The sequence below is a fragment of the Oryzias melastigma genome, linkage group LG8 (assembly GCF_002922805.2).
Source record: "Oryzias melastigma strain HK-1 linkage group LG8, ASM292280v2, whole genome shotgun sequence".
NCBI lineage: Eukaryota > Metazoa > Chordata > Actinopteri > Beloniformes > Adrianichthyidae > Oryzias > Oryzias melastigma.
This window is the reverse complement of record NC_050519.1, coordinates 17,589,550-17,617,201: the sequence shown is the minus strand read 5'-3', so window position 1 is coordinate 17,617,201 and position 27,652 is coordinate 17,589,550. Positions and strand designations below refer to the sequence as shown.

General features: G+C 38.1%; 2 protein-coding genes across 2 annotated transcripts; both read left to right on the top strand.

The window, feature by feature from the left end:
* Positions 1 to 1,459: 1,459 nt before the first annotated feature.
* On the top strand, positions 1,460 to 13,276 carry LOC112146151 (extracellular serine/threonine protein kinase FAM20C). Its single transcript, XM_024271834.2, has 11 exons — positions 1,460 to 1,597; positions 4,050 to 4,541; positions 6,933 to 7,111; positions 10,094 to 10,172; positions 10,247 to 10,339; positions 10,411 to 10,526; positions 10,607 to 10,787; positions 11,020 to 11,129; positions 11,595 to 11,676; positions 11,763 to 11,822; positions 12,958 to 13,276. Exons 2-11 carry the CDS (start codon positions 4,051 to 4,053, stop codon positions 13,214 to 13,216), a joined length of 1,650 nt encoding a protein of 549 aa, XP_024127602.1. The 5' UTR covers positions 1,460 to 1,597; position 4,050; the 3' UTR covers positions 13,217 to 13,276.
* A 632-nt stretch (positions 13,277 to 13,908) lies between these two features.
* sp100.1 (SP110 nuclear antigen, tandem duplicate 1) lies at positions 13,909 to 25,132 on the top strand. The gene is made up of 16 exons (XM_024271292.2): positions 13,909 to 15,324; positions 16,781 to 16,955; positions 17,058 to 17,276; positions 17,497 to 17,607; positions 19,101 to 19,234; positions 19,324 to 19,368; positions 19,446 to 19,491; positions 19,938 to 20,021; positions 20,812 to 20,925; positions 21,014 to 21,153; positions 22,653 to 22,721; positions 22,872 to 22,999; positions 24,362 to 24,479; positions 24,558 to 24,632; positions 24,722 to 24,865; positions 24,949 to 25,132. Exons 1-16 carry the CDS (start codon positions 15,187 to 15,189, stop codon positions 25,033 to 25,035), a joined length of 1,827 nt encoding a protein of 608 aa, XP_024127060.1. The 5' UTR covers positions 13,909 to 15,186; the 3' UTR covers positions 25,036 to 25,132.
* Positions 25,133 to 27,652: the final 2,520 nt, after the last annotated feature.

Below are 27,652 nucleotides of genomic sequence, written 5' to 3'. Positions count from 1 at the left end.
AAGAATAATACTTATTATTTAATCTGTAGGATGATGTTTAACCCTAAACCCAAGCATAACTCAGAGTTATATCTTTGATTTAACACAAATACATCTGTCTTTTAGTTTATTAGTCACGTTTCTAAAATCAGCAAGCAAACTCAAAAAGATTTTTACTCTCAATTAATTAATTGTTCTTCTAAAATGAATTAATTAGCAATCATTATTTAAATTATTTAGCTTTTTTTTCCTATCTAAAATAAATACTTAATACATTTAGTAGTATCATTCAGTGAAGCTTTTAGAAAACAAGACAAGCCTTAAGACTCATGTGAACTTGGAAATATGAACTATTTTAGATGAAAACCTCCTCAGAATGGTCAGAATGAAGTTGTTCTGTCCTATTTTACAATAAATATGGTCTAAAGCTCAAACTAAGAATTGACCAAGTTTTTAGTACAGCATGACTCAGCAAATTTTCCTCTGAAGCCATGAAGTTATTTTTGTCTCAGCATGTTTTTTCCAAGAATAAATTCTGAACCAGTGATGGAATTCTTGGCCTAAAGTAGAAGACAACAGGGGGCAGTACATCTTAGTTGATCTTTTACTGTGTTTTTAACTTTTATTTTTATTATTAGATTGTATTACCATTTGTATTTTGAGTTGGTTTTATGCTCTTTTTGTAAGGCACTGTGTGATGCTTTTGGAGAAAATGGATATAGAAATAAATATTCTATTCTATTCTATTCAGCCGCATAAAGAGAAGGAACAATATAAACCAGTGCAAATACCCCCGAACAAACAGGTTGATCGTTATCTTGTTATAACAAGATAGTGAATCTCGTTATAGCGAAGAAAAAAAAAACTGAAAAAAATAGAGTGGGTTGTTTTTGGCTTTCGTATAAAGGAGACAGAAATGTACATATTGAGCGTTAATGCAAAGAAACGTGATAAAATAAAGGTTGGAAAATGTCTCAAGGAGAAATATCTCACAGTGAGGAGGAAAGCTTCCACCTTTTCCTGCTTTTTATTCTTACTTGTGAGCCTCACACCTAAATTAGCAACTCTTGGAAGTGCTTGACATCTCCAGGTGGTTTGGTTCCCTCCAAAATAAAAGCTTTTAGAGCCAAATGAAGGTGTGAAAATTTTCAAGGACAGAAGCTTATTTTAATCCAGTGGAACATTACATCTTATTTTTTTATATAAATTAACAAATAATGGCATTGTTTTCATAAAAAAAAACATGTTTTCTGCTCTATGCATGTTTGTATTGTATGTTAAGACTATTTCTCATAATGCCAGCAGGCTATACTGAACGGTTGATGACAGTTTCCTCTTGCGTTCACCTGCCACGTCTGTCATCGCTGATGCAACAATAACACCAGCCTGTCTGGGATTTCTCATTGATTCCCACTGCCTGTAAGTTCACACGAGGCCCCTGTTTGTGGGTCATCCTGACCCAGGTCACCAGCACTGTTTGCACTGCAGTGACCGCACGATAACACACACTAACCACAGCGGTCGAACAGAGTCAAAAGATTTGCTGTGACTTTCTGTCCCACTGGCAGCAGAAGACAAGCGGAAGAGACGGAGGGGAGAGAAAAAGTCTCTTGAAGATGTAAGTAATTCCTCAAATCTGCAGCTCCTCACAGGGAATCTGGGAGCAGCAAATTATTCAATAATGTATTGATTCTCTTGCTGAGCCTTTTTCTTTTGATGATTATACAAAAAAAAAGATTACCTGAAAGTTTTTGACTTAACTACTCAATATAAATGTCTCTGCCAGCAACCTGAATGAAAAATATCAACTTTCCTTCAAGAAAAGCCCTGTTTTAAATGAAGATTAAATCTCTGAGCGTCTTCTGTGCTCCAGTTTCTCATCAGAAGCGCCTTGCCCCGAACACTGAACCCTTCATGCGCTGATTAAAATGCAGCGCAGCGCCGTTCAAAGACGGAGAGGGGCTGGTTTTGCATTTTAAGCAGCACATCCAGCATTTAGATGGGATATTACAGTAAAACAAGGGCTCTTCATTTAAAATTCAATGTGAGATTACGCACCGCCTGAACTTCCTGTAGTAAACTGATAATCTTTAGACGACCTGAGAAAGTAAAGTCATTATATCCGTTATGCAGCTGCTTGTGTGTGCCAGTCATCAAAAAAACATAAGGAAATGCTCATCATTGAAACCTCAGTCACATGCACTTGTGTGGGGGGTTTATTCGTTACTTTTGGGTTGTCTGAGCCCATAAACGTTTTAGTAAGGAGCGGCTGCATCTTACAGGTAACACAACAGGACAATTGGAGGCAGACTCCACTCTCAGTCCATATTTGAAAAATGCAAAAATAAAGGGGGCGGGGCTAAGGGAGGCGGGCTAAGCGGGGAGGTGTGGTCTGGATTTGTGATTGACAGTGACAGTGAGATTAGCTTGACGTAACGAAAGCATTTTTTATTATTGTCTCGATCAAAATTAAACAAAAGAGAAAAAACAAAACGTTCTGGGGGTACAAGCATGCTGCCTCCCCATCCCACAGCGGTTCTCTGTCTACCAGCCAGCCAGCTTCCCGAGGGCCGGTTTGGCAAGCAAGCTACCTCTCCAGCGCCTGGCGAAGTGGAACGACCTCTGCAGCTCTCAATGTCAGCATCTTGGAGTGAACTCAGCCGTGCTATGTGTTGCAAGGTGTTGGCTCCAATGCTCTCACATCGTGGGGAGAGCTCCAACGCTCTCACCATTTGTTCCAACACTCTCTGCGTTAGCTATCTTGTGTTAGCTGGCTCTGCGTTAGCTCCAACGCTCTCGACATTAGCTCCAATGCTCTTGGCATTAGCTCCAACGCTCTCGCCGTTGGCTCCTACAATCTCTGCATTACCTCCAACGCTCTCAGCGTTAGCTCCAATGCTCTTGGCTGGGATTTAGCTCCAATACTCTTGTGCCACAGGGAGAGCTCCAACGCTCTGGGCGTTATCTCCAAGGCTTTCAGCGTTAGCTCCAATGCTCTAAGCGTTATCTCTTACGCTCTCGGCATTCGCTCCAATGCTCTAAGCGTTATCTGCAACGCTTTCGGCGTTAGCTCCAAGGCTTTCGGCGTTAGCTCCAATGCTCTAAGCATTATCTCCAATACTCATGGTGTTAGCTCCAACGCTCACTGCATTAGCTCCAAAACTGTCTGAGTTGTAAGGTGGGCTGCACCGCTCTCGGTCTCTGCATCGCGGGGTGAGCTTCAACTCTCTATGTCGAGCGTTCAGAGATGGGCGGGGCTTTTATAGTGGAGCTGCAGAGCATGATGACGTGGAACTTCTGAAATGACGTGGGACTTACACCAGTAAACCAAACACAAAATTCAACTGTAATACCTCGTTTAACATGTAGGGGGCAGCACATTGGTGGCAAATTGGGCAAATCTGTAAGCAGCACACACACGTCCCATACGAAATTTTAAGATCGTACACCACTCTGTGAATCCACTGGGGAAAAATTCAAGCATATTTTTTTACTGTAGGCAATAGGTTGTAATCTTAAACACATAAGGGTAAGTAATGAAGGAGGTGAGACCCAGACACGTCGTAAGGATTTTTCATTTGGAGGCATTTGGATCCCAGTGCTCTGCTCCAGAAATGGCGTATACTTATATAGCGCTTTAGAGGAAGCCCATAAGTGCTCTACGTGCGTAGGCACATGTGCTAGTATTGGGCACCAACAATCCAGTGCAAACACCATAAGATAAAAGCTTGTTGAAGACCCACGTTTAACACATTGCATGTGGAAAACTAGTTTGCGTCACTACATTACAAAATTGTGCATTTTAATAAAATGTACACATTTTAGAAAAATGAAAGAAAAGTCGTGAGTATGGTGTTCCAATTGTTTTTAAAATCCAGGACACTAGTCCCGCGCTATGTAGTATTTTAGTAGTTATCTAACATATCCTGAGGTTTTACCGTGACTGTATGAAAGTAATTATTGAAACAGAACTGTATTTTACCAAACAATGAAAATGTTGTTAAACTGATTCATGTTCTTCACATTTCTAAGTTTACAGGTGATCCTAATTCCATTTTTTTTTATCCCAGCATGTTAAAACGGAACCTGGGTCAATCCACGCGCTCCATCTATCTGGGCCTGGCGTGTCTGTCTCTCACTCTTCATCTCCTGCTGGCCTGTTTCTGCCTCTCAGTCCTCCAGACCGCCTGCACCCCGCCCGCCTCCTCCACCTCCTCCATTCCAAGAACAGATCCTCAACCGCGTCAGTCCTCCTCGTCGCCTGCTGCCTCTTCCTCACACAAACCGCCAAGTGCCCCCCGGAAATCGAACGCGTTTGACCCCGACGGGGAAGAAGCGCTCAGAGCTGAGACAGACGAAGAAAAAGAACAAACGAGGCTCCAAAACCTAAACCAGAGGGGGAAGGGTCGCTCCAGACTGGAGGAGCTGTTCAGACATCCCCTCTATAACCTGCCACGCCCTCCAATGCAGCAAGATGATTGGCTGCTGAGGGTCAAAACAGATGAAGAGGAAAAAGGAAGTGAGGAAGAAGAGGAAGACTTTCTTCCTCATGACAGTGAATGGTGAGTAAAAATTAGTAACATCTAAGCTAAACTTAAGATCACTAAAAGCTGAAATGACTTTGAAAATGTTCTTCAATGAAGCTAAACCGAAAGTTTTCACCCTAACAGGCATTCCAATAGCTCTACAGGCTAATGAGCTTTAGTTAATAAATCACTGGGAGTAACTCGTGAAAATCGTGCTAGAGAGCCACAGCTGCCTGCGTGACACAACTTTTTTTTCATCTTTGCCAGCCTCCACTGCTCATCGGATCATCAAACCACATTCCTCTTGATGATCAAGCGGGAAGAAACTGTTTAATCTTGATCCTTCTTTTCATCCGTTTTGCTTTTGGCACTCAATCCTCCACATTTCCTCCTCGGCTCGTTGGGATTTGAGGTTTTATCTGCAGCTTTTCTCGGGCTTTGAGAATGTGATGCAGCTGCATGTAAACATCCTTTTTGTTGTCTGGTTTCTCCGTGTAAGTTATTAAGAAAAAAGGAAAAAAACTGTAGAAATCTGTGGAGTTACACAACAATAGAACAACTGTACTTTAAATCTGAGCTTTTTTATGCTTCATTAAACTAATAAATTGAGGTTTTATTAAAAATTAATGTTTTATTAAGTTTAAGCTGCATTATTCCAAAAATGAAAGCAACATTTCACAACTTTTTCATTGCATTTTTAAATAATGCTGCAGAGTAAATCAAAGGCCAACAAGGGCAGACCTTGAAATGATGTTTTTAGCATTTTGTTCTAGGAGTTTATGAGTTTTGCATCAGGTTTACTGTTTATTTCAAGGCCACAAATGCAAAAGAATGTAGAATACGCACTTTATACAGTATTTTATTTGGCTGTGTTTATTTCCACACTCAACAAAAATAAACCAATGATGAAAATTACGAAAGAAAAGCAAAAAAAAAAACAAAAAAAAAAAAACATTTCTTTGTGTTCTCTATTTAAATGTGTTTATCAGTTATTGACTATTAGCTTATAGCCTTAGTGAATTTGGATTATTGGGGCTTTCAGGTTACTCCCTTTAGGGGTCACTAAAGCCGATCACCACATTTGGGGTACCAACGCACTTTAGCCGCAGATGTTCAGTCATCTCAACCTCCTAAAACTTGTTTCAACCCCTCCATTAATGCTACACTGAAATCTTCCTTTTTTTGACTTGATCCTCTGCTGTTCGCTGAGTCATCATCGCTCCACCGTCCTGTGCTGTCTGGCTGCACTCTTTCAAAGCACACATTTCCAATTTTTACATTGGAACAAGACATAATCAACTTGTTTGCTCATTCCTCAACTCCTACGTCATCCTGCGCGCCTCTCTTTTCTAGAAATATGTCTTCACCACTGACATTACAAACCTTTTAGCGAAATTCGCCATCATCTGTCCTTGTTCCTGCTCTGAACACCAAATGTCTTCATCACCTCTGTTTCCTTCACCCATAAAACCATCAAAGTCTGCTCCAATCACCAACTTCTACCCTCTAGGGATACTCTGGACCCCTTCTTCATTCTCCGTCCAGAATTTATCCTTTAGCTCAAATCCTTCCAATTGAGCAAAATCCCTGAATTTCCACCTTTTTTGTCTTTCAATCATCAATCTCTAGGTCCTGTACTCTCATCGTTTCCTATTTACAAACATGCTTCTGGACAGTTGTCTAATCTCCTGTAGGTCAACAGCTCCAATGGCGGTTCTTGTTGCCATAGCCGGTCCAAAATGAAAGTTCTGTTCATGATTTTAACAACTGAATTGGGTTTTGGCTTGTTTTTACGTTTGAGTCCCTTCCTGTACAACCCTCTGCTTTCACCCGGACTTGGGACCAGCACACAAAAATGCAGAATTTAACATTTATTGTGTAGAAATAATATGCCTAAATATTATGTGTACTTCACTGAAAAAATAAAACATTGGATCAACTGACAAAAATTCTGTAATTTGTTTTGTGTCTGTCATATTTATCCTGAGAGCCCTATTTAATTATAGCTTTATATTTTTTTAATCTCTTGATAGAACCAAAATCAAACAAAAGTCTTTTTTTTCAAACTTTACTAGAATTTATTTCATTTTTCATTGACAACAAATTTAAAATAATTGCATATATTTCTGATTTAAAATATTTATTAAAAAAAGAAGAATCTGTAGTCCTAATAATGAGCTTTGCGGAACCCCACAGTTTTCTTTTTCCAATTTTAAAGCAATAGCAGTCATTTTACATCCTGAAGCTTGTTGTAGTGTGTAGGACAGCTGTGTGTTGTTAGGAACAAAGAAAACCCTTTCATGTGTTCTCTCCAAGAGCCTCAGTGAAACACGTTTTCATTCAGACACATGAAAGCACCACTTTATTCTGAAAAAATCCACAAAATTCAGCACGTTTGTGGTTCTGATTGTTCATCTTTCCCTCCAGGCAAAGCGCCAGTCAGGAGGACGGCTATGATAAAATCACTTGGACAAGCGATAAGGAGACTCACCCTCCCTGGCTGCGGTTCCACTTGGGCATCACTCGCTGGGAGCTGTACGACAGGAAAGACTCCAACCTGGACCAGCTGACTCACTATTTGGCAACACAACCCATCCTCGGAGCTGGTGAGCCGAAAGAGAGAGAACGAGGAAGCAGGTGGAGCTAGACTGAAACGAGCAAAGACAGACTTTAAAAGAATGTTCATTTATATTCTAAGCTCCTAAAAGCATAGCAAGATTGATTCAATAAACTACTAAAATAGTTTAAACTGAAATTAAAATAAACTAATTTTTTAATAGAAGCAGAAAACAAAAATATATTTTTCAGAGTTTTAGAAGATAAAGAGGAAGCAGGAACTTATTGTAACACCAGAAACCAAATGATTTCACACACACACACACACACAAATCAATATTTGTTGAATTTTTAATCCCAGTTTTCATGTATCTTGACAACCTATCCGTCATGCTTTCACACTTGACCTTGTTTCTCTGCAAAACTCTCCCAGCTCAGCTGTGATGGATTGCTCAAGTGACCATCCACCTCTTGAACTGAATTTCTGAGGTTTTCAGTAGAATACAGGTATGAAAACTGGACTGCTGTTCCTCCACATTTGGATTGATTTATTTGTCATAGAGTGTCATCAGCTTCAGGGTTTGGAAACTTGGTTTGAGCCAAAGAAGGCAAGTGGTCCAGAAAAACGCAGTATTAGGGCTATTTCATACCAATAATCACAGTTCAATCCGAATTCCTCCAATCCCTAAGTCTTCTCCCCACCTCTATGTTTAGGCCTATAAGCAGAGAGTTATGGAAAATAGTGTCTCCAAATTTGGACGTTACTAGCACTCGATGATGTCATCAACACTCGCCTGTCAGCTACGTTAGCGGCGAGCTGCTAGCGCTCAGAAATGCGTAACAATATTACTTTAAAAAGCTCACGCAAAAACAAAAAAGTCATGACTTAAATGTAAACTTGAAATGTAAAAATTATTTAAGGTTTAAGTTAAATTATTCTGGAATCATTTTACTCCCTGTTTTTAATGTTAAAAAGTTCAGTTTTAAAAATTGTTTTATAAATGTTTATTACCCTGTTCGGCCCGTGACGTAACGTGTGTTCTGCGAGTGAGTTTGATTCCCTGTTTTAGGTCTTAAGACTTTTATGGTTTTAAAAAACCGTTCTCTTCATCCAAACTACTTTTAGAATTATTTTACAGGTTATTCAGTGTTCTACAATTCTTTAAAAACTGTAATTGATTTATGTTTGCTGCTGTCTCGACATTTAGGATGTTCTTAGATTAGATTAGATTAGAACTGGTTTATTTCAAGCAATTTAATAGAAAAAAGTCTTGATGAGCCTCAACCCTCTTTCTCCTGATAATTCTATTGTTTTTACTGTAAACTGGCTCAGACACATTGTCAAAAAAAAAGATGCATTTGCTTTCAGGTACTAGAGAGAAACATGATGTGATGCTGCAAATCAAAGGACACAGAAGGCAAAAGAACATAGAGAAAAGCCAGAAGAATCCTTGAATTCTGCTATAAATAATAAAGAAAAGAAAAAAACATGTGCAGCATAACTGATGTTTTGTTGGCCAGAAAATTCTCCAACATTTCTCCAAACAGCATCTGAAAAATACTCTTGGATGATAAAACATTCCGTTTTTGGCAGCTGACACGCTCTACTGTTGTAAGGTCATGCATCCAAATCCTCCCACAAACATGTGCTACCCCAACAGCAGCGAGCAGCGAGCCATCTGCACACAACCACAAAGATTCACACGACGGCATCAGAGCGCGCAGATGCTGGGTTTGTGTTTGCTCCTCTGAAGCGGCAGGCCTGCGTCTTCTGCAGCTGCTGCATGAATAATGGATGAAAACGTGTTAGACACTGCAAATTAGGCACTAATCTCAGCTAAAGGCGCGTTTTTCTCCTGCTAGGTCATCTTTTCCTTGAAGTCTAACAAGTAGCGGTAAGTCACCACAGGAATCCTTCAATTAGATTTTTTTCAGTGTTTTATCTGAACTTTTATTTGAAAAAGACATTTTTTTGTATTATATCCAAAAACTACTCTGATCTTTGAAAAAAAAGATTACTGCTTGAAGATTTACGTTAAAAGCAAAACTAAACCCTTGCAGGATATAAAATATCACCTATGCTATTTGTGATTTATAAATACAAAAAAATGGAATAGAGATAATATTCAGCATAAACTTATATAAAATAAGTACTGTTTTTTTCTTTGTTTTTCAGAAATTAAAAAACTCCAACACTCCTCCCCTGCTCCCGCCTCCTGGTCAAAACTGCATGTAACAAATTCAAGAAGAATAAAAAGATAAAAAATTATTTTTCCATAGCAACCATTTTATCTTTTAGTCTGTACGGGCTCAAAAAAGTTTATAAAAATTTGTAACTGTAACTGTATGTTCACACGTAAATTTAGTCTCATCATACCGCAGCATATATTAAATATTAGCATTTGTGAAATACGTTTTTTTTTGTCAAGCATTTTTTTTTGTCAGATGTGAAGCTAAAAATTGCCCGCAGCTCCTAAAGTTACATTTGCAAATTCCATCCGTCTTTCTGCGTCTTTATGATTGGATGGCCATAAATCAAACTGTCCAATCAGAGAGCACGTGGCTTCCCGCCGTCCTTCCGCAGACTTTTAAGGGTCAAAATGGCCGAGAGGAATGTACTGTAGACAGTCTTGGCTGCAAAGGGAAATCCTGAAATTTGGAAATAAAATGGGAGATGGCTACGATTTCAGCAGATAATAAAAGTTGTGTAAATTTCCAAATTTTCAATTTGTTATTTAAAAAATGCAGATCCTTTCTTACACATTTGCAAAATCCATTTTTTTAGGCAGATTTATTTTGCAGCAGGATGAAACTAGATTTATGTGAAAACGTGTAGTTGGGATCACGAAACTTTACGGCCTTATTTTGAGCCCATAGGTGGTTCACTGTGCCCACAATCCATTTTTACCAGATTCTCGGTGTGTAAAAAATGAAAGTTTTCCACAAATGTGCAATAAGAAGGAAGAATTGTGAAAACATGGTTCTTGCAGTCCTGGACTGGACAATAAACTTTGTATGTTCTGGCTCGTCAGTTCAGAAGACAGGAGGCACGCAGCTCAAACTGCTGGTAACTTTCCCCAATTACGGACAAGCGCTGCTCAAGCCCATGAGGTAAAGACCTCGCCGTCCAGCCCCGTCTGAGGGGAAGCCCTGTCGTAAAACCAAATGCCTCTGTGTCCGCTCAGACAATCCCGAGAGGCCGAAACGGACACCAACCTCTTTTACTTCTCAGACTTTGAGAGGCACAACGCAGAGATCGCCGCCTTTCACCTGGACAGGTACAGATAATGAGGACAGTGGGCCCCAGAGCAGACTAAGACAAACTGAGATATTTCTCTGTCTACCTCAGAGTTCTGGGCTTCAACAGGATCCCTCCTGTGGTCGGTCGACTTATTAACGTCACCTCAGAGGTCAGAGAGCTCACCACGGACCGCCGGCTGGCGAAGACCTTCTTCACCTCTCCTGGTTTGTGTGTAAACCCCGAGTCTGCTGCGTTTCAACATCTCAGACTTCCGCTCAAGTCGTGTCGTCTTTGTCTCCATCAGCCGGAAACGTCTGTTTCTACGGCCAGTGTGAGTACTACTGCTCAACAGAGAACCCGGTGTGCGGACGGCCGCACGCCCTAGAAGTTTCCATGGCTACCATGCTGCCCGACCTCTCCCTCGCTCCTCGCAGGTCGTGGAGGTCACCGTGGCGACGCTCTTACAGCCGCACCAAGCTGGCACAGTGTGTAAACACAACAAATTCAAACCTGTCCCTTTTTTGCCACATGGTCTTACCCTGACACAACAGTGGGTGTTTGCTGCCCTCTAGTGGTGGTAAAGAAGAACTTCATGCTCAGAACTTCAGTAAAAATGAAAAGATACCTGAAAATAGTTTGAAAGCATACACAGATCAGAAAGGACTTTCAGATAACACAACTTGGGATTCATTTTTTTTCTCTCCATTGCTCCGTCAGGTGGGAAACAAACCCCGCCTACTGTGACAAGGTGAAGGAAACGCCGCCCTACAACCACGGCTCCAGACTGGTGGATCTCATCGACATGACCGTGCTGGACTATCTCATGAGTGAGTTCCTTCAGCCGTTTCTTGACATGAAACTTTAGCACATATTCACAAAAAGTGAAATGTCTTTTTTGTGGTTTGGCAGGGTCAGATGTAACAAAAAAAATTAAACGTGATTTCATGAACTTTTACTCCTTGAAAAAGCATTTTTGTCATGAATTAATAGTTTCAGAGATTTGAGACATCACTCAAAATCTTCTCCCAAATCAACATCATTTTCCACCTATTTTTCATTCCATGACCTACTGTCTTTAAATGTAGATATTTTTGATTTCCTGATTATTCTTTTATGATTTATTTTCCTGGTAAATTTTACTTTATAAGCCTTAATTGAAAAGTACTGCAATGCGGGGAAATTATCTGACAAATACTTTACAATGTTCCTTACATTCCTTCATTTAGATAAAAACGAAATCTTCTATATGTTTTGGATATTTATGATCGATTAAAACACTGTGTTCTTTAAAGGCAACATGGACAGACATCACTATGAGACCTTTGAGAGTTTTGGGAATCAGACTTTCTTGCTTCACTTAGACAACGGGCGGGCGTGAGTACCATCTTTCAAACCTTTTCTTTTTTTTTCTCTTTTTCTTTGATCGTATCAGCTTGAAAAGCTGCTGCTAATATCTTCAGGTTTGGACGCCATTCTCAGGACGAGCCTTCAATCTTAGCACCTCTCAAACAGTGCTGCAGGTAATTCTAGATGTTCTTCTTGTAATGCTACGTTCACACCGGGCTTGGAAACATGCGTTCCACTGTTCACTTTGAATGAAAAGTCAATAAAGGGTGTGTTTATTTACATTTTGGCTTCCACATATAAAACTCTGGTGTCCACGCGTCACTGCACAAGTCTACTTTCAGGCTCTGTTGCTGCATTCACACGGGCCGCGTGTGGTGTGTTCAAGAACGAGCATTCGCCACACACACGGCGCTACCAAATCCAAATCCCGGATTGAAGACTGGCCCTGTTCACAGCTTCTGAAATAATGATAAACAATATGATTTAACATAATACGTAAAAGAAATCAGATGAGAAGATGTATAACTGAACATTTACAGCAGTAAAGACATTTAAAAACAATTAATCTCTTCATATTTAGGAATACACCAAATATATGAACTACTGGCGCCCCCTACTGGTTGAACAGAAAAGCCCAGAGAATAAAGATGTAAAAGATAAAATGAAACCCCTCCCTCAGGATAAGGAAAAAAATGTCTTTCAACACTTTCAACTTTGGAGCATCTTCAAAATAAGAGCCATATGGCCTAATCATTGTAATTTGACGGCACCTCCAGCAGATGGCGCCCTTGGCAGCTGCCTTTGTCCAGGGACAGCCCCGCCCTGATTGGTCACTGAGCTCCGTTGCTGCATCTTAGCGTGAAAAAGTTTAACCGGTTGAACTTACAGCACGCGATCCATGAACGCCTGATTTGAACTTAAAGTCGACGACTGGACTTAAAAAATTCTGGGCGTCCCCGACGCGTAAGCCCAAATCTCTGGTCTACACGCATGTGCATAGACTTTTCGTTAAAAGTGTCCGCTTAAACGCGAGTTGAAAACGTGTAGCCATTAAAGGTGTGATGAAAGTTAAATCAGGTTGCACTTTGACCAATAATGGACTTAAATTTGGTAGTGACATTTGGGTAACACCCTTTACAGTTCACTTAACCATTTAAATGATTGACCATGGAGGAGAAAATAATCTTCCTAAAAGAGATTTAAAGAACCCACGTTCAGCACACTCTTGAACTCGCACATGCCCGGTGTGAACGTAGCATCAGTCTTCATTTGGAAAGGATCACAGTGACACTCCTGCTGCATCTGAAGGATCCGTCGCTCCACCCTCCTGCGCCTGCGCCTCCTGTCCCGCCCTGACTTCCGTTTGAGTGAGGTGATGCGTGAATCTCTGGCTGCGGATCCTCTGGCAGTCGTGGCGCCGCTCCTCTCTGAACCACACCTGTCAGCCTTGGACCGGCGCCTCGCAAAGGTCCTGAAGGTCGTAGAGATTTGCCAGGAGAAGCACAGAGACGTCGTCTACGATGACCTGGAGGAATCTGATCAAAACTATGATTCTCAGTCTGACTGAGAAAGACAACAAAACAAGAAATGCCACATTTTCAGTAAAAAATAAGAAACAATGAATCTACCTCATGCTTATTCTTTAAATGAAATAACAGTTTTATTACGATTATCTAATATTTATTTACGGATTGGAAATGGGGATGTTTTAAATTATATATTCTAGAGCACATGTGTCAAAGTCAAGGCTTGATGAACTTGAATATTTTGACAAAATATATTTTTATGTGGCCCTGCGACGGACTGGCGACCTGTCCAGGGTGTACGCCTTCGCCCATCAGTAGCCGGGATAGGCTCCGGCACCCCCGTGACCCCGAAAGGGAAGAAGCGGCCAAGAAGATGAATGAATGAATATTTTTATGGAGAGTAAAATATTGAAAGTTATTTAGGTTTAAGTTAATATTCTGGAATGATATTTCTGCCTTTTTATTATTCATAATTATGTTAAAAAGTTAAGTTTTTAATTTTTAAACAAAATTGGCATTACGTAGCTTTTTGGACTAATTTTGGCATTTACTAAGATTTTTTTTGGCTATTTTCTATAGTTTAGCTAATCTTTATGCTACATGTTAGCTGTTTTTGGCTAATTTAGGCTTTTTCCCATTTTTTTAGGCTATGCTAGAGTTAAGCTATCATTTATGCTACATGCTAGCTTTTTTTGGCCAATTTAGGCTTTTTCCCAGTTTTTTTAGGCTATTTTGGAGTTAACATATATACTACATGTTAGCTTTTTATGGCTAATTTAGGCGTTTTCCTATTTTTTAGGCTATTTTGGTGTTAAGCTAACATTTATGCTACATGCTAGCTGTTTTGGCCAATTTGCATTTCTGATGTTCATGTGTTTTCTAAGTCGAACTGTCATTTTTCCGGTTATTCTAACGGCACATGAATGCAGCATTTCTTTAATTTGCGTTTTCCCTGATGGACATCAACCCATCGGTGCAATTGGCTCTAAAATAAGAACAAAAGCCACAGTTGTTAAATAAAAAATATCCTTTTATGAAAAAAAAATATACAAGGATTTTCAATCAAAATTGAAGTATGCTTTTGTCCAGATTCCAGGTTATTTCTTTCTCTTATAAGGTTGATTACCAAAACTTCTGGTTCGGCTCTTCTATCACATTTTAGAATCCTTTGTGGCCCACGAGTCAAAAAGTGTGCCCACCTCTGCCCTAAAGGGACTTTGAGGTAAAGAAAAAATAAAGTAAAAAAAAAAATTCTAAAAAATTGAGGTGAAACAAAACATTCTGGTAACTAGCTGGTGTGCACCACTTAGTAATAAGAAAAGATATAAACATTTTTAGTTCAATTTTTAGAAAAATAAACATTTTTTAACTTGTGTTTTTAGGAAACAACATTTTTTCCAGTTACTATCTGGTTCACAGAAAAAAAAACATTACTTTAATTTATGAATTTACCTTTCTAACTTGCATTTTTGTTTAACTGTGGTGTATATATATGTGGATTTGATATATATTTGCAATAGTTGCTTTATTGCAAAACTTACTAAAATACTGTGAAATGAAAAAAAAAGCAATATATTTTGTTAAATAAAAAAATCAACTTCTACGAGAGGGAAACACTATAATTTCAGGAATTAAACACATTTGTTTTCAGTTGCCAAAAGTTTAGCTCCACATGTACAGCTAAACAGACAAAATACTGATTAATTAGGTGACTCTAAACATTTAACTGTGTTTGATAGAGAAAGTTTTGTCCGGGGAGACATCAGACCGTCCGGAGTTGGAATCCATCCCCCATGTTTACTTTCGCTTTCCGATCATCAGAGGTAGGAGGGCCTCAAGTTTGTCCAGGAAGAGCTTCCGTCTGCAAAACGTTTTCGCCTCCTCTTCAAAAGCTGCTGGAACGAGCTCGTAGCTTTTAACGCGGTGGTCTTAAGGTTGCATTTACGTGCGTTTGCGACTTTTTGTGCTTTTTATTCTTTTATTTCCCCCACTGAGATTCCACGTCGTAAACATGGACGACCCGCGGAACCCCGGTAAATTATTGCGCTTCTTCCACTCTCATAAAACCGAACTGTCCTGCATGGAAAACCCGCAGATTTTCCTCAGCCAGCTCAGAGACAACGACCTCATCCCGGACGACAAATACAAGGTAAGCGTCGTGTTTGGGCAGACGCCCCCTAGTTTTAAATGGGGGCAGAGAGAAAGGCGGGAAACGCAAATCTTTATTTAAAGTAGTTTCGTTAACGGAAGCAGTGTTATGGTGGTAATATGGTTGTAATAATACACGTGCAGAGCCTCTGTGGTGTGTTCTGAAAACCGCGCAAAATGGATCAAAATTAAAGATTTTCCAAACTCCCAAGAGCCTTTTGCCCCGCTGTTTTCCCAGCAACCCTTCTGTCTTTCCCCTATTTGAGCCTTTCAAAACTTCTGATGTCAATAAATCATTCTAAAAACACACAAATATGATCTAAAAAACGCAAACCGCACATTCGAATGACCAGGAAGTTTAAGGTTTTGTTGAAATCTACTTGAATCAGATTGAATAAGCGCTTGAGGCAAACTTGGCTGGATAAATCTGAATGAGTCATTTACTTGCATGCACTTATCATTTCCTTCTCTCAGTACTTTTTCTCTGAGCCAATTCTTATTTAGTTTAGTAAATACATGTTTTTGGAACATGAAAGGACATTAAGTTTTCTTTTTCACTCAAAATAAAATACGTTTTTACCAGCCATATTTAATAATAAACACTTTATCTTTTGCCTCCTGATCTTATCATGCAAAGAACTCAAATATAGTTGTATTTTGAGCTCAAATTAAATCTGAATTACTTGGCTTACAAGCAACTGATTTATCAAGGGCACCCCGATTTCATCAGTAATCATTGACTGTAAATATGAACTGGACTGAGTGACTCCTCCCCCTCACATTCCAAACAGGAAGTACCCGCCAGCTCCAAAAAAAAAAAAACAAAGTCTCAGACTTCTCTTGAGAAATAAGCAGCCATTACTCAGTCATTATATTTTTTAGATTAACCGTTCTTATCTGACTACCTGTTTTCAACGTGTTCTCGCTAATCCTATTTTTTTTTTTCTAATTGCAAATTATTCAAATTATGAACTGACCAATCAGAAGCCTCAAGTGGTGCATGGTGACAGATTTTCCCGAGCCCATTTTCAAGTGGTACGGGGGTTGACTTCAACAAGCGGAGGGTTTAGGATGGAAAAAAATTAAAGCAATTTGACATATATTTTAAACAATGAAGCCAGTAGAAAATTACTGTTTTTTCCCTTAGGAGTCTGCCTCCAGTGCTTTTTTAAAGAACTACAATATTTTATCAATTTTCTACATTTTTGACTGTTTTATTCTTTTACAGAAGAAAGCATGTTTTTTAATAAATATTTTAATTGTATCAACCAATATGTGTTTGAAATATCTGCACTATGGCAAAACTTGTATTGTTTAAGTGTTTAAACACAAAAAGACCCAGAAGTTTAAATAAATAAATATGTGTTTGCTTGTTCTACATGGACTAACAGAAACTTGCCCAATAATCTTCATCAGTGAAGTTGATGATGTCCATTCCAACAATTCTTTTCATGCAGAAAGTGATCAAAATGAAGAGCAAAAACAAGAGGCAAATGGCCATCTATGATATCTTAGACTGGCTGGAGAAGGAGGGGTCAGAGAACATCCATTCGTTCTGGAGGTGTGTCTTCAAAGAAATCATCTTAAACAAATACAGCGTCCTTCAAAAGATGCACGAAAGCCTCCTGGACGGTGAGATGCTTCGAAAACACAACTTGAATTTGATTGTTAGAAACAAAAGGAAGAAATGAACATGTTGTCAAAAGGGATGAACGGTGTCACCTTTCTTCACAGGGTCTTTTCAATTCGACGAACAATTACCTCAAAGTGTTGAAAAGGAGGAAGAAGCCAAACAGGAAAAAAAGGAGGAAGAAGCCAAAAAGGAAAAAAAGGAGGCCAGCTCTGGGAAAAACAAGAGGAAAAGAAGCAGGAGTGCATGTGGCGATGAAGAGCAGCCTGATGCATCATCCCAGATGACCTCACGTCAGAAGAAATCCAAAAAAATAGCTTTTGGTTAGTCACTTCTGTACATTAAAAATATCCTAAAAAGTGAACCATAAAGTGTTAATATTTACACTGTAGGCTAAAGTACGATTTTCATACCAAACAAGAGCCGGGAATGGTGTTCAAAGATCTGTGGGAGTTTCCTGACAACATTGTTGCTTGTTGCAAACCATGTCTTTAGGAACACATATGTAACTGTGTATCAAAATCTGGATTTTTGTCTCTCCAGCTTCCCCCAAAAAAGGAGAGAAGATCTGGGACTGGCCCATCTTTAAGCACCAGCTGCCTGTGACCTGCGGAGAGATGGAGGGAATGCTCATCCGGGACAAGCTAGCTAAAGGTTAAACATCAGTGTTTTTGTCTGATTTGTCTAGTGTTAAAAGAAACAACAACATAAAATGAAGTGGTGGTAGTATGATGATATATATTTTTCTTTGCTTGTTCAAATTTACTGTGGGAAATGTGTTTGACATTTTAGAGACTTCGGGAAAAAAATAGTGTTTTGGGTGTTATTAACGTGTTCTTGTGGCATTTTTCTGATGATGGAGGATATAGACCAGGGATGTCAAACTCAATCGCACAAGGGGCCAAAATCCAAAATCCACCGTAGGTTTCAGGCCAAGCAGGATAGACGTTTATTGAACATTTAAAACTACATTTTAAAACTGTAACTTTTTAACATAACTATGAACTAGATATATAGTATTACCTGCGATAATGCTAGTAGTGCTGATAGCTGAAGATGCTGAAATCGATAGCTAATAATGCTAAAGCTAATAGCTGAAACGCTGAAGCTAATAGCCAGCAAAAATGCTAGCTAAATGCTAAATTTGCCTAAAAAAACAAAAAAAAAAAAAAAAAGGTTAGGTAGGTTAGCCAAAACAACTAGCATGTAGCTGAAATATTAGCAAAACTCCAAAATACCCAAAAAGCCTAAATTAGCCAAAACAACTAGCATAAAGCTAAACTCCAAAACAGCCTAAAATAATCTTGAGAAATGCCAAAATGGTCCAAAAAGCTATCAGAATGCCAATTTTTAAAACTTTAAAACCCTAACATTTTAACACACTTATGCAAGGCAGGAATATTATAAATCAACTTAAACCTTAAATAACTTTCAATATTTTACCCTCCATAAAAATATATTTAGTCAAAATTACACAAGTTAGAAATAAGCTCAAGATAACATCGGGCCATTAATAGAAATAAAATAAAATGATCTGGAGGACCAGATATAATTACCTGGAGGGCCGGATCCGGCCCCCGGGCCTTGACTTTGACACATGTGATATAGATGAAGAAAATTGAGCTAAAATTCAAAATTTTTGTGTATTTTTTGTTCAAATTGTTGGAAATCAGAAGCAGATTGAAAAAAATTAACTTGTAGATGACTAGATTCATGTGTCAGTTACTGCCGCTCTGCAGAAAATACGTGCTTTAAAATGATGCAGGTTTGTTTTTTTGTATAAAATAGCATAATCATAATTAAAAGATCACTTGGAACGCTTTGACAACAGCTCAAAAGATCAGAGTGGGACTTGTAAAGCTTTTCTAAGGATAAATGTGTATGAATGTATTCACATTGCTGTAAAGATTTGTTGCAGTTTCTTCCAAATATTTGATAGCAATTCCTGCTAACAATAGGTTGACTTAAGGGCCATTTCTTTGTTAATGTTCTGTTTTCTTCAACAATTTTGATGATCGTAAACATTATAATGCAAAAAATAAGTTCTCAGGAGGGGAGAAAACCCTTTTTCTACACACCTGTGAAGCAGAGTTTAATCATGCCTCCCTAATTTCCTTTACTATTTCCGTTTTGTGCAAATTTTACAGGCGAAAAATGCATCCAAGCAATGGAGCAATGGTTCACTCCCTCTGAGTTTGAAAAGTTTGCTGGAAAGAAGAGCTCCAGGAACTGGAAAACGAGTATTCGGTGTACGGGCATCACCCTCGGAAAACTTATTCAGGTACATGTTTTCTAACTTCTCCTTGTTTCCCCAACATTTACTTAAAATTTGCTTTTTAATCAAACTTTATTTATTGTAATTCCTCCCAGGAAGGTCACTTGAAATCAGCCACATTCACGAACAGAAGTAAAAAGGTCAAAATGATTAAAAAACATTTGTCCCTTTAGTGTTTAGTCATTGTACAGTGACTAACTATCTTTCTGTTCAGCAGGTCAAGAAGTCTCTCTTCTCCAAAAGGAATACCACCCCCAGCCAAGGTTTGTTACTTTAATGATCCGTGCTCCTTTCAGAACAACTGCTTTCTAAAACCAGCTGTTTCAGATCATGCACCGCCCCTGCTATTGCCATGCTTCTTCTGATTGGTTCATTTCAGAGGAAGTGGCTTTTGATTAGCTGGCTTTTCAAAAGTGTAACCCACCATCTTGTGTGCCTCAGTTTGCAGTTCCAAGTGAAATGATTTCAGCAACAAATGGTCATTAGAATGTTAACTACACACAGCAGTGGATGCAGTTTGTTATGTACAGTCAGAAACAGTTAGCAGTCCTTTTTAGTTAATGGCGTTTTGTGTTGTTCCTGTTCCTTTTTTTGTCCTCCTATAAGATAGAGCATATTTAGTGAAATATTTTTTTAACTGTCAAACAGTATGCTGACATCCTGCAGGGTTGATCTTTCAACTTGTGGTTTTTGTTTGAACAACCTTTAGAGTCTGATCCCGATGAAGATGAAGCCGATGACCCGGAGCAGCAAAGTTCATCCGATGACGAAGAAAGCTCCACAGATGACTCAGGTGACTCTGGGAAATGTCTTAGTGAAGTTGGGAAATTCAGCATTACATTCAACCTCCACCTTATTTGATTGATCATTAGCCTAGATGGAAAGAACTGGGTTGTATTAAGCTTTTTATTCAGTTTAGTTGACCCCTGGTCTTCCTTCCAATTGATGGATGGATGGATTAGACAAATGAATGGATGGGGATTTTTAAATCCAATTGTGTAACACAAAATGGTCAAGTTGTGATAATGGTATAAATAAAATAAAAATAAAATGCCTAAACCTATTTGAACCAACATAAAAATCACTGCTTCATAAATCTGAAAAACAGTGGAGCACCAACTGCTTCTGTTTAAAAAAAAGAGAAACCCCAAAAGATCTTAGAAAGAACACCTTTTTTCCCCCAAATTTCTTTTATTCCAATATAGTGTTCCCAATATGATTTGACATGTTAAATTAAATACTACGTAGTTTATCTCAATAATAAACCTGGATTTTGACTTGTCTTCTTCAAAAATTTTTTTTCGACAAATAATTTTGGACAAAACTAAGTAAGCTTAAAGCATGCTTTTCTTGTTTAGTTGTTTTCTTTTGACATTTATTTGCATACCTAAGAGATAATTCCCAGTGTTCTCATGGCCCACCAGATTAAATAGCATTTAAGCAGTATTTTGTGTCGCACCAGGTTATCATTTTCCAATCTTAAAAGATTAAAGAGAAAAATCTTGATAATAAAAAAACGTTTTCATATGATTTACTCTTAAAAAAAATAATATTTTTACGAATCTTTGGTTTTATTCGCACAGAAATGGAGGTATCAAGCACGCAACCGGGGAACCCACCAGACAAAGACACTGCTACGTTTGCGGTCTCATGTGGACAGTTGTCAGGTGTTTTACACCGCTACAGGTTCTTAACAGGTAAACCATCCTTCCAACTGCAGGGACAAATCCTGCCTCTGTTTTGTTGTCAGTTGGGAAACGTTCGGCTCAATTGTTCCTCTTTCAGGGAGTCGTGGGCGCAGTATTCGCACCGAAGATGAATGGATGACTCCTGTGGAGTTTGTGAGGGCAGCAACGTCTCAGATTGACGACACCTGGAGGAAGGACATTATTCACAATGGACAACCACTCAACGTTCTCCTTGAGGTACCTGCAGGCAGCGCGTTAGCAGCTCTTGCACAACATGGTGCAGAAAATATTTTTAAAAAAATCACAGCCGAAATATTTTACAAACATTATTTGTACTCTAATTTTTAGTTTTTTGAGAAAAAAAACATGCACTAGGGGAATGCTACGCTAGGCTACGTCAGGTAGCATTTTGGGATCATCTTCCTGGTGTTCCTAGTTGGTAGCTCCATATAGTAATCAGGCTAAAACCATTAGCTATTTGCTTCTCTGTAGCGACCAGGCTGAAAACAATAGCTGTTAGCTTCATGTAGCTATCAGGCTAAAATCATTAGCTGTTAGCGCCATGTAGCAATCAGACCAAAATTAGTAGTTGGTAGCGCCATGTAGCAATCAGGCTAAAACCATTAGCTGGTAGCTCCATGTAACAATCAGGCTAAAATTATTAGTTGGTTGCTCCATGTAGTAATTGGGCTAAAATTATTAGTCGGTAGCACCATGTAGAAATCAGGCTAAAAACATTAGCTGTTAGCTTCATGAAGCAATCAAGCTAAAAACATTAGCTGTTAGCTTCATGAAGCAATCAGGCTAAAAACATTAGCTGTTAGCTTCATGAAGCAATCAGGCTAAAAACATTAGCTGTTAGCGCCAAGTAGCCGTGAGGCTAAAATTATTATTTGGTAGCGCCATGTAGCAATCAGGTGAAAACCATTAGCTGTTTGCTTCATGTAGCGACCATGCTAAAAACATTAGCTGTTAGCTTCATGTGGCAATCAGGCTAAAAACATTAGCTGTTAGCGCCATGTAGCAATCAGACTAAAATTAGTAGTGGGTAGCTCAATTTAGCAATCAGGGTAAAAACATTAACTGTTAGCTCCATATTGCAATCAGGCTAAAACCATTAGCTGTTAGCTCCATGTAGCAAACAGGCTAAAAACATAAGCTGTTAGGTCATGTATCGATCAGACTAAAAACATTAGCGATTAGCTCATACAGTGATCAGTCTAGAAACATTCGCTAGTAGCTCCATGTAGCGATCAGGCTAAAAACATTAGCTGTTAGCTCATGTAGCGATCAGAATAAAAACATTAGTTTGTTGCTCCATGTAGCGATCAGGCTAAAAACATTAGTTTGTAGCTCCTCCCACTTGTGGCGAGCTTTTTTGGAACACATTGTTTGATAGGAAGTGAGCAACAAATTTGCTGTCCGAGCAGGCAAAACGAATCGACAGCGCTATCCACATATTTAAACTAGAGAAAAAGACTAGTTTTGATATTCTTCTGCTTCAACAGTCTTTTTGTCAATAAACTGTATTTATAAAGCACTTTTTGTAAGCACAAATCAGAAACTGCTTTACATGTCCAAAGAGCAAAAACACACAAACACAAAGAATATCCTGGACTCTCTTTTTTTTTTACATTCTGTTTCTCACAATTCAAGTATATCTATATTGAACATTCATGTGGATTAACTTGAAGAATAATTTGCTCCACTGTAATAGATTTGTTTTTATTTTGCAGAAAAAGGTTTTGTCACTCCACTCACTGTTGTGCAAATGCAGCAATTGCAAGGCAAAGCTAGAAGACGAGGTGAGCCACTCAATCCATTTTAGACAAGCTGTTTTAAAAAAATGTTTTTATTAAATGTTCTATTTTACATCGAAGAGAAATGGAATGTACACTTTTAGAAATGAATGAAGTCTCAGTCAAGATCTGTAATTTATTTATTTATTTCTGCAGGAAGATAAAAAAAATGACGACGAGTGTTACATCTGTAAAAATGTGGGTGATCTAGTCGTATGTGATCACTGTCCCAGATCCTTCCACCAGAACTGTCACCTTCCCCGTATAGGAGAAGCGATTATGAGGTGAGTTTGACTAAAACAGAACCTGATCTAGGATTGTTTAATTCATATTTATGTACAAAATAGAAAAATCTGCATAAATTATACACTAGACCACCTTAATGCTCCATATATGGTCTGGGGAATTTTATTTTTAGTTCATAAATCATATTGGTATTTAAATGGATTTTCAAAATAATACCTTCTAAGTATATATTTGAGTAATATTTCATGCAAAATCTACTTTTTCTAGAGTATATATTTTGTGGATAGTAAACAAATTTAATAATTAAAGAAAGGAAACTTTAATCTTGTTATTTTGTCATTTTTTTTTCCGTTTTACTGATCAAAAAATAATCCGAAGCATGACTTTATCACTTTAACATCAGAGCTCCAGTGTTTTCTCCTTAAAAATCTACTGGAATTACGTTGATCGTGTTAACGGTTGAAAAGTTACAGTGTTTTAAAGATTTTGGGTTTAAACTAGGGATGAGCATCTAAAAATTAAAAAATTAATCGCAAACCTGAAAAAAAATAATCGCGATTAATCGCTACATATTTTTTAGTCTCAGTATTTGCCGACCAAATCTGTGAATAATCACAATATGAAATCACACACGAAACTCTACATTTAGAACATTTATTTTTAATTTCTGCTTTTAATCAATTACAAAAAAGATCTGATTAATCGCACTTTTGTGTTGGGATTAATCACGATTAATCACAATGTTTTACCAGGTAAAATTTATTTGTACAGTATGGCACCAGATCACTGATCAAATAGTCCACTTTTGGTGAAAAAGTGATCTGAACCACAAAAATAGTCAGAATAAAGTCATAAAAACTTATTGAATATTTAATATTTTGTAAGCGACCATGGGATAAGCAGGATGATACCCGATGAAGGTTTTAACGCACGCCATGGAGGCCTGATCCGCCGAGTTTAAACGAAAAGACTTTTTCTTCGATTCATTTGTGTTGATACATATTAACGCGTTAATTCTTTTTGATTAATCACGTGCGTTAACGAGTTAATGTTCACAGCCCTAGTTTGAACATCAACTAGTTTAAACCTCAGGTGTTGAAAGGTTAAAGCCGTAGCATGATCCGAACCATTAGTTTTGAGCCAAATACCAGCTCAAACTTTAAGATTAGCTCAATGTCCTCCATCATGAGAAAAAACCCACAAAAACATGTTAAAAACACCAAAAACACAAGATACATCAGTCTTTAGGAGTTTTAAAGGTAGAGCAGAGGGAAAAAACACAAACCAGTGGAGTTACAGTATAGTGAAGTAGAAAGCAGGATATTATCCTCCTGCATGATGACATTGACTCTGATGTCTTTGTTTTGTGTGTGTGTGCGTGTGTGTGTGTGTAACTGCAGTGACAACACGCCATGGATGTGCACATTCTGCATTTTCAAAACCATACAAAACAGCCGCTACGATGACGAGCAGAAGAGGGAAGTCGTCTTGTCCTGTCAGATGTCTCAGCACATTGTGGTTAGCAGCGGCCCGTATTTCTCTCTTTTTGGTGGGCTTGTTTCATGATCTCTCATTCATCTCTGGTCTTGTTCACAGGAATGCCAGTATCTGCTCCTGTTCCTGAGCAACGCAGACAGTGAGCAGTTATTTGACACAGACCCAGAGCTTTACGTATGTGTTTCATTTCATACCTTTGCTGAACAATCTCGTGTAGAGACACATACTGTTGATCTAAAGTGCCTTTAATTGGATGTTTGCAGTTGGAAAACTACGGGCATTTTGTTAAGACTCCAATGTGGCTGGGCAAAATTGCAGACAATCTTCAGAATTACCAATACAAGACTGTCGGCCATTTTGAATCTGACGTCCAGCTCATTTTTACCAACTGTGGTCGTTACAATCGGGTATGTGAACATAAATACTGTTTTCTTTGTGACATGGATGACAAAAAGTAGTCGCTGGTAAAATAACGTCTTTTCCGTTGCAGGATAATGCTGAATTCCTGGAGAAGGGCAAGAGATTAAAAGAGACATTTGACAAAGAGTTCAAGACGGCCCTCAACATCCATGACTAGACTGCTCTGTGTCCCCCGTGTTGAAGGTCGTGGTTACAGCAGTGTTTTTGGGTCAGAACCAAATTCCACAAATATACCAGGAATGCCAAAATATGAATAGTTTCTATTTGGTTTACTTTCACTTGAGCAGATCAGACAACAATTCACAGTTAGAACAGTAGCTCGTTTAAAGGCACTCTTACCCAATAGAACTTTGACCCAAATGAAAGTAGAACAGGGGAGACTTTTAAAAGCTTTTTGTAATTTGCACTTCTTTATATTTGCCGTATTATTTAACTGCTCCAGGTTGAGTTGTTAATTTTCTCAAAAACAATCCGATGCACCTTATGGAAGAATTCTGGAAGTGCTACTGACCTTAATAACCAAGTTTTGATTACAGTGTTTCACCGCTACATAGCAGTTCACTTTTCGCGTGTCGCTGTTTTGTTTTTTTTTGTGTCATTTTGCATACTTTTTTTTTTTTTTCAAAGCGGACTGTGTACTGCGACCTGATTGGCTGTTGACCAAGTTTTCTGTGTGACAAATGCTGTCAGTTTTCCACATTTATACAAATCATGTTTTTATTTCGTGAATATAGCGAGTCTCCTGCTCCTTTCTATACGTTTTTCGCCACGTAAAAACTCAGTCACACTTTCAGCGATTTAGCAATCTTGGTATCAAAAATTGAGCAAAATATGCCCATAATCTTTAAACACTTTAAGTAAATTAGCAACAAACCTTTAAATATATTCATTGGCTGTGTTCATCTTTTAAAGTAATTTTACCTGATATTTTAGCAACATGCTAATGTTTTTGACCAAATAAGTTTATGGAGGAATTTTAGGTTATTTTGGAATTTAGTTAGCATTTTAGCAACAAGCTAGTTTTTTTTTAACCTAATTTGGCATCTACTGAGGTTCTTTTGGGGCTAATTTGAAGTTTGGCTCATACTTAAGTAAATATTTTTGCAAAATTGTCACGTATTAGGGATTTTTAAGCAATTTTAATACACATTTTCAGAAATGTAGGTAAACTTCAGCTCTCTTTTTAGTGAAATTTCAACTTTTAGCAAATTTAACATTTTGCAAATAACTTGGATTTTCAGAAAATCCCTCTAGCAATTAAAGTCAATTGTGTCGCCATTTTACGCTAAAAGCTTCAGCATCTTCAGCAACTACTTTTAGTCATTTGGAGTTCAGCTTTCATTTTAGCAACATATTAACTGTTTTTAGATCATTTAGACATTTTTCCAGCCTTTTAAGCTCATTTGTAGCCTAGCTAATATTTTAGCATCATACTAACTGTTTTTGGCAAAGGTAGTCATTTTTAAGTTCTTTAAGCAAATCTTGAGTTTAGCTAATATTTTAGCATCATGCTAGTTGTTTTGGCAAAATTAGACACTTCTTAAGTTCTATAGGCAAATTAGGAGTTTAGCTAATTCTTTAGCATCAAGCTAGCTACTGTAGCAAAATTAGACATATTTTTGCTTTTTTTTGTTGCTAATTTGGCATTTAGCCAATATTTTGGCAAACTTTCCGCTTCAGGGTTTTCAGCTATCAGCTTCTGCATTTTAGTGCTCAGCTTCATCATTTTCAGCTATCAGCTGTGGCATCTTTAGCGGCCACATTCACAGGTAATGCTATATGTCTAGTTCTGATTCTATAAGTTTTGCACTTTAAGAGTTTAAGAAAGAGAGAAACATGTAAAAATGTTCATGTTTGTCTAAGAAAAGTGTATGAAGTGTTTAGTGAGGGGGTTTTACAGCCTTTACTTTGCGGGTTTCACCTATCACTGTTTTTTTTATGAACAGTGAACTCCGAGATAAATGAGGGAACACTGTATTTAGTGCTCAAAAATTTGTCAAAATGTTTTAGTTCTTTTTTGGTTAACTAGTAGCTACACCGCTTGATGGTTTGTATTATTAGGTGCATTATGGGTACCGTAGTCAGGAGCCTCATGAAGTGTTGACAGTTTTGTTTTACTTAATGTGCCTTTAAAGTCCAGTCCACTTTATAATCCAAAAATATGGTACTAACTACATTTTGTTTTTAATATTAGATGATGCTTACATTTTTTTATGTTTTTGTTTGTCTTTTTTGGTTCGAAGATTAATTTTCATCCAAATGGAACTGTAACAGCTTCACTTGGACAGAAAGCTTTGACAGATTTTAACACCTGCCAAAAGAAGCTGACTATCTAAGGAAGCAAAACAGTGTGGACCTATGTTCATTCTAGGAAAAATGAAATAGCAAAAGAGATTTAAAAGAATGAAGTTAGAACATGTACTGCTTGTAGCTATTTAGGTCCTCCTGAAGCAAAACTCTTTCTTCGATGACGTTGATACATTAGTTGGAGCGGATTTTTATGTTCTCCTCTAATATTTCACCATTTTCCTTAAAAAAAGTCAGTACCGAGCAAGCAGACGTGTCTTTTCAGACTATTTTTGGTGTAAAGCATTGTAAGAATTTGACAAAAAAGATGTTCACATTTAAAACTCCTCATCTTACTCAGATGTAAGAGTTAGGCTTTAAGAAATTACATTTCTGTGATGCTTCTGCTTTGATTCCTAAAACCAGTTAGAAAGCCTTAAGTCTTTTCTACCAGCACAAATTAACTGAATGTCAACGTGACAAACATT

What these genes read in the sequence shown, in the direction of transcription:
- sp100.1 (XM_024271292.2), top strand. Translation starts at nt 15,187, where the DNA reads ATGGACGACCCGCGGAACCCCGGTAAATTATTGCGCTTCTTCCACTCT. An exon ending in GCACGAAAGCCTCCTGGACG is followed by an intron (nt 16,956 to 17,057) that starts GTGAGATGCTTC and finishes CTTTCTTCACAG; the next exon opens with GGTCTTTTCAATTCGACGAA. An exon ending in ACTGTGGTCGTTACAATCGG is followed by an intron (nt 24,866 to 24,948) that starts GTATGTGAACAT and finishes TTTCCGTTGCAG; the next exon opens with GATAATGCTGAATTCCTGGA.
- LOC112146151 (XM_024271834.2), top strand. Translation starts at nt 4,051, where the DNA reads ATGTTAAAACGGAACCTGGGTCAATCCACGCGCTCCATCTATCTGGGC. An exon ending in GACCTTCTTCACCTCTCCTG is followed by an intron (nt 10,527 to 10,606) that starts GTTTGTGTGTAA and finishes TGTCTCCATCAG; the next exon opens with CCGGAAACGTCTGTTTCTAC. An exon ending in CACTTAGACAACGGGCGGGC is followed by an intron (nt 11,677 to 11,762) that starts GTGAGTACCATC and finishes TAATATCTTCAG; the next exon opens with GTTTGGACGCCATTCTCAGG.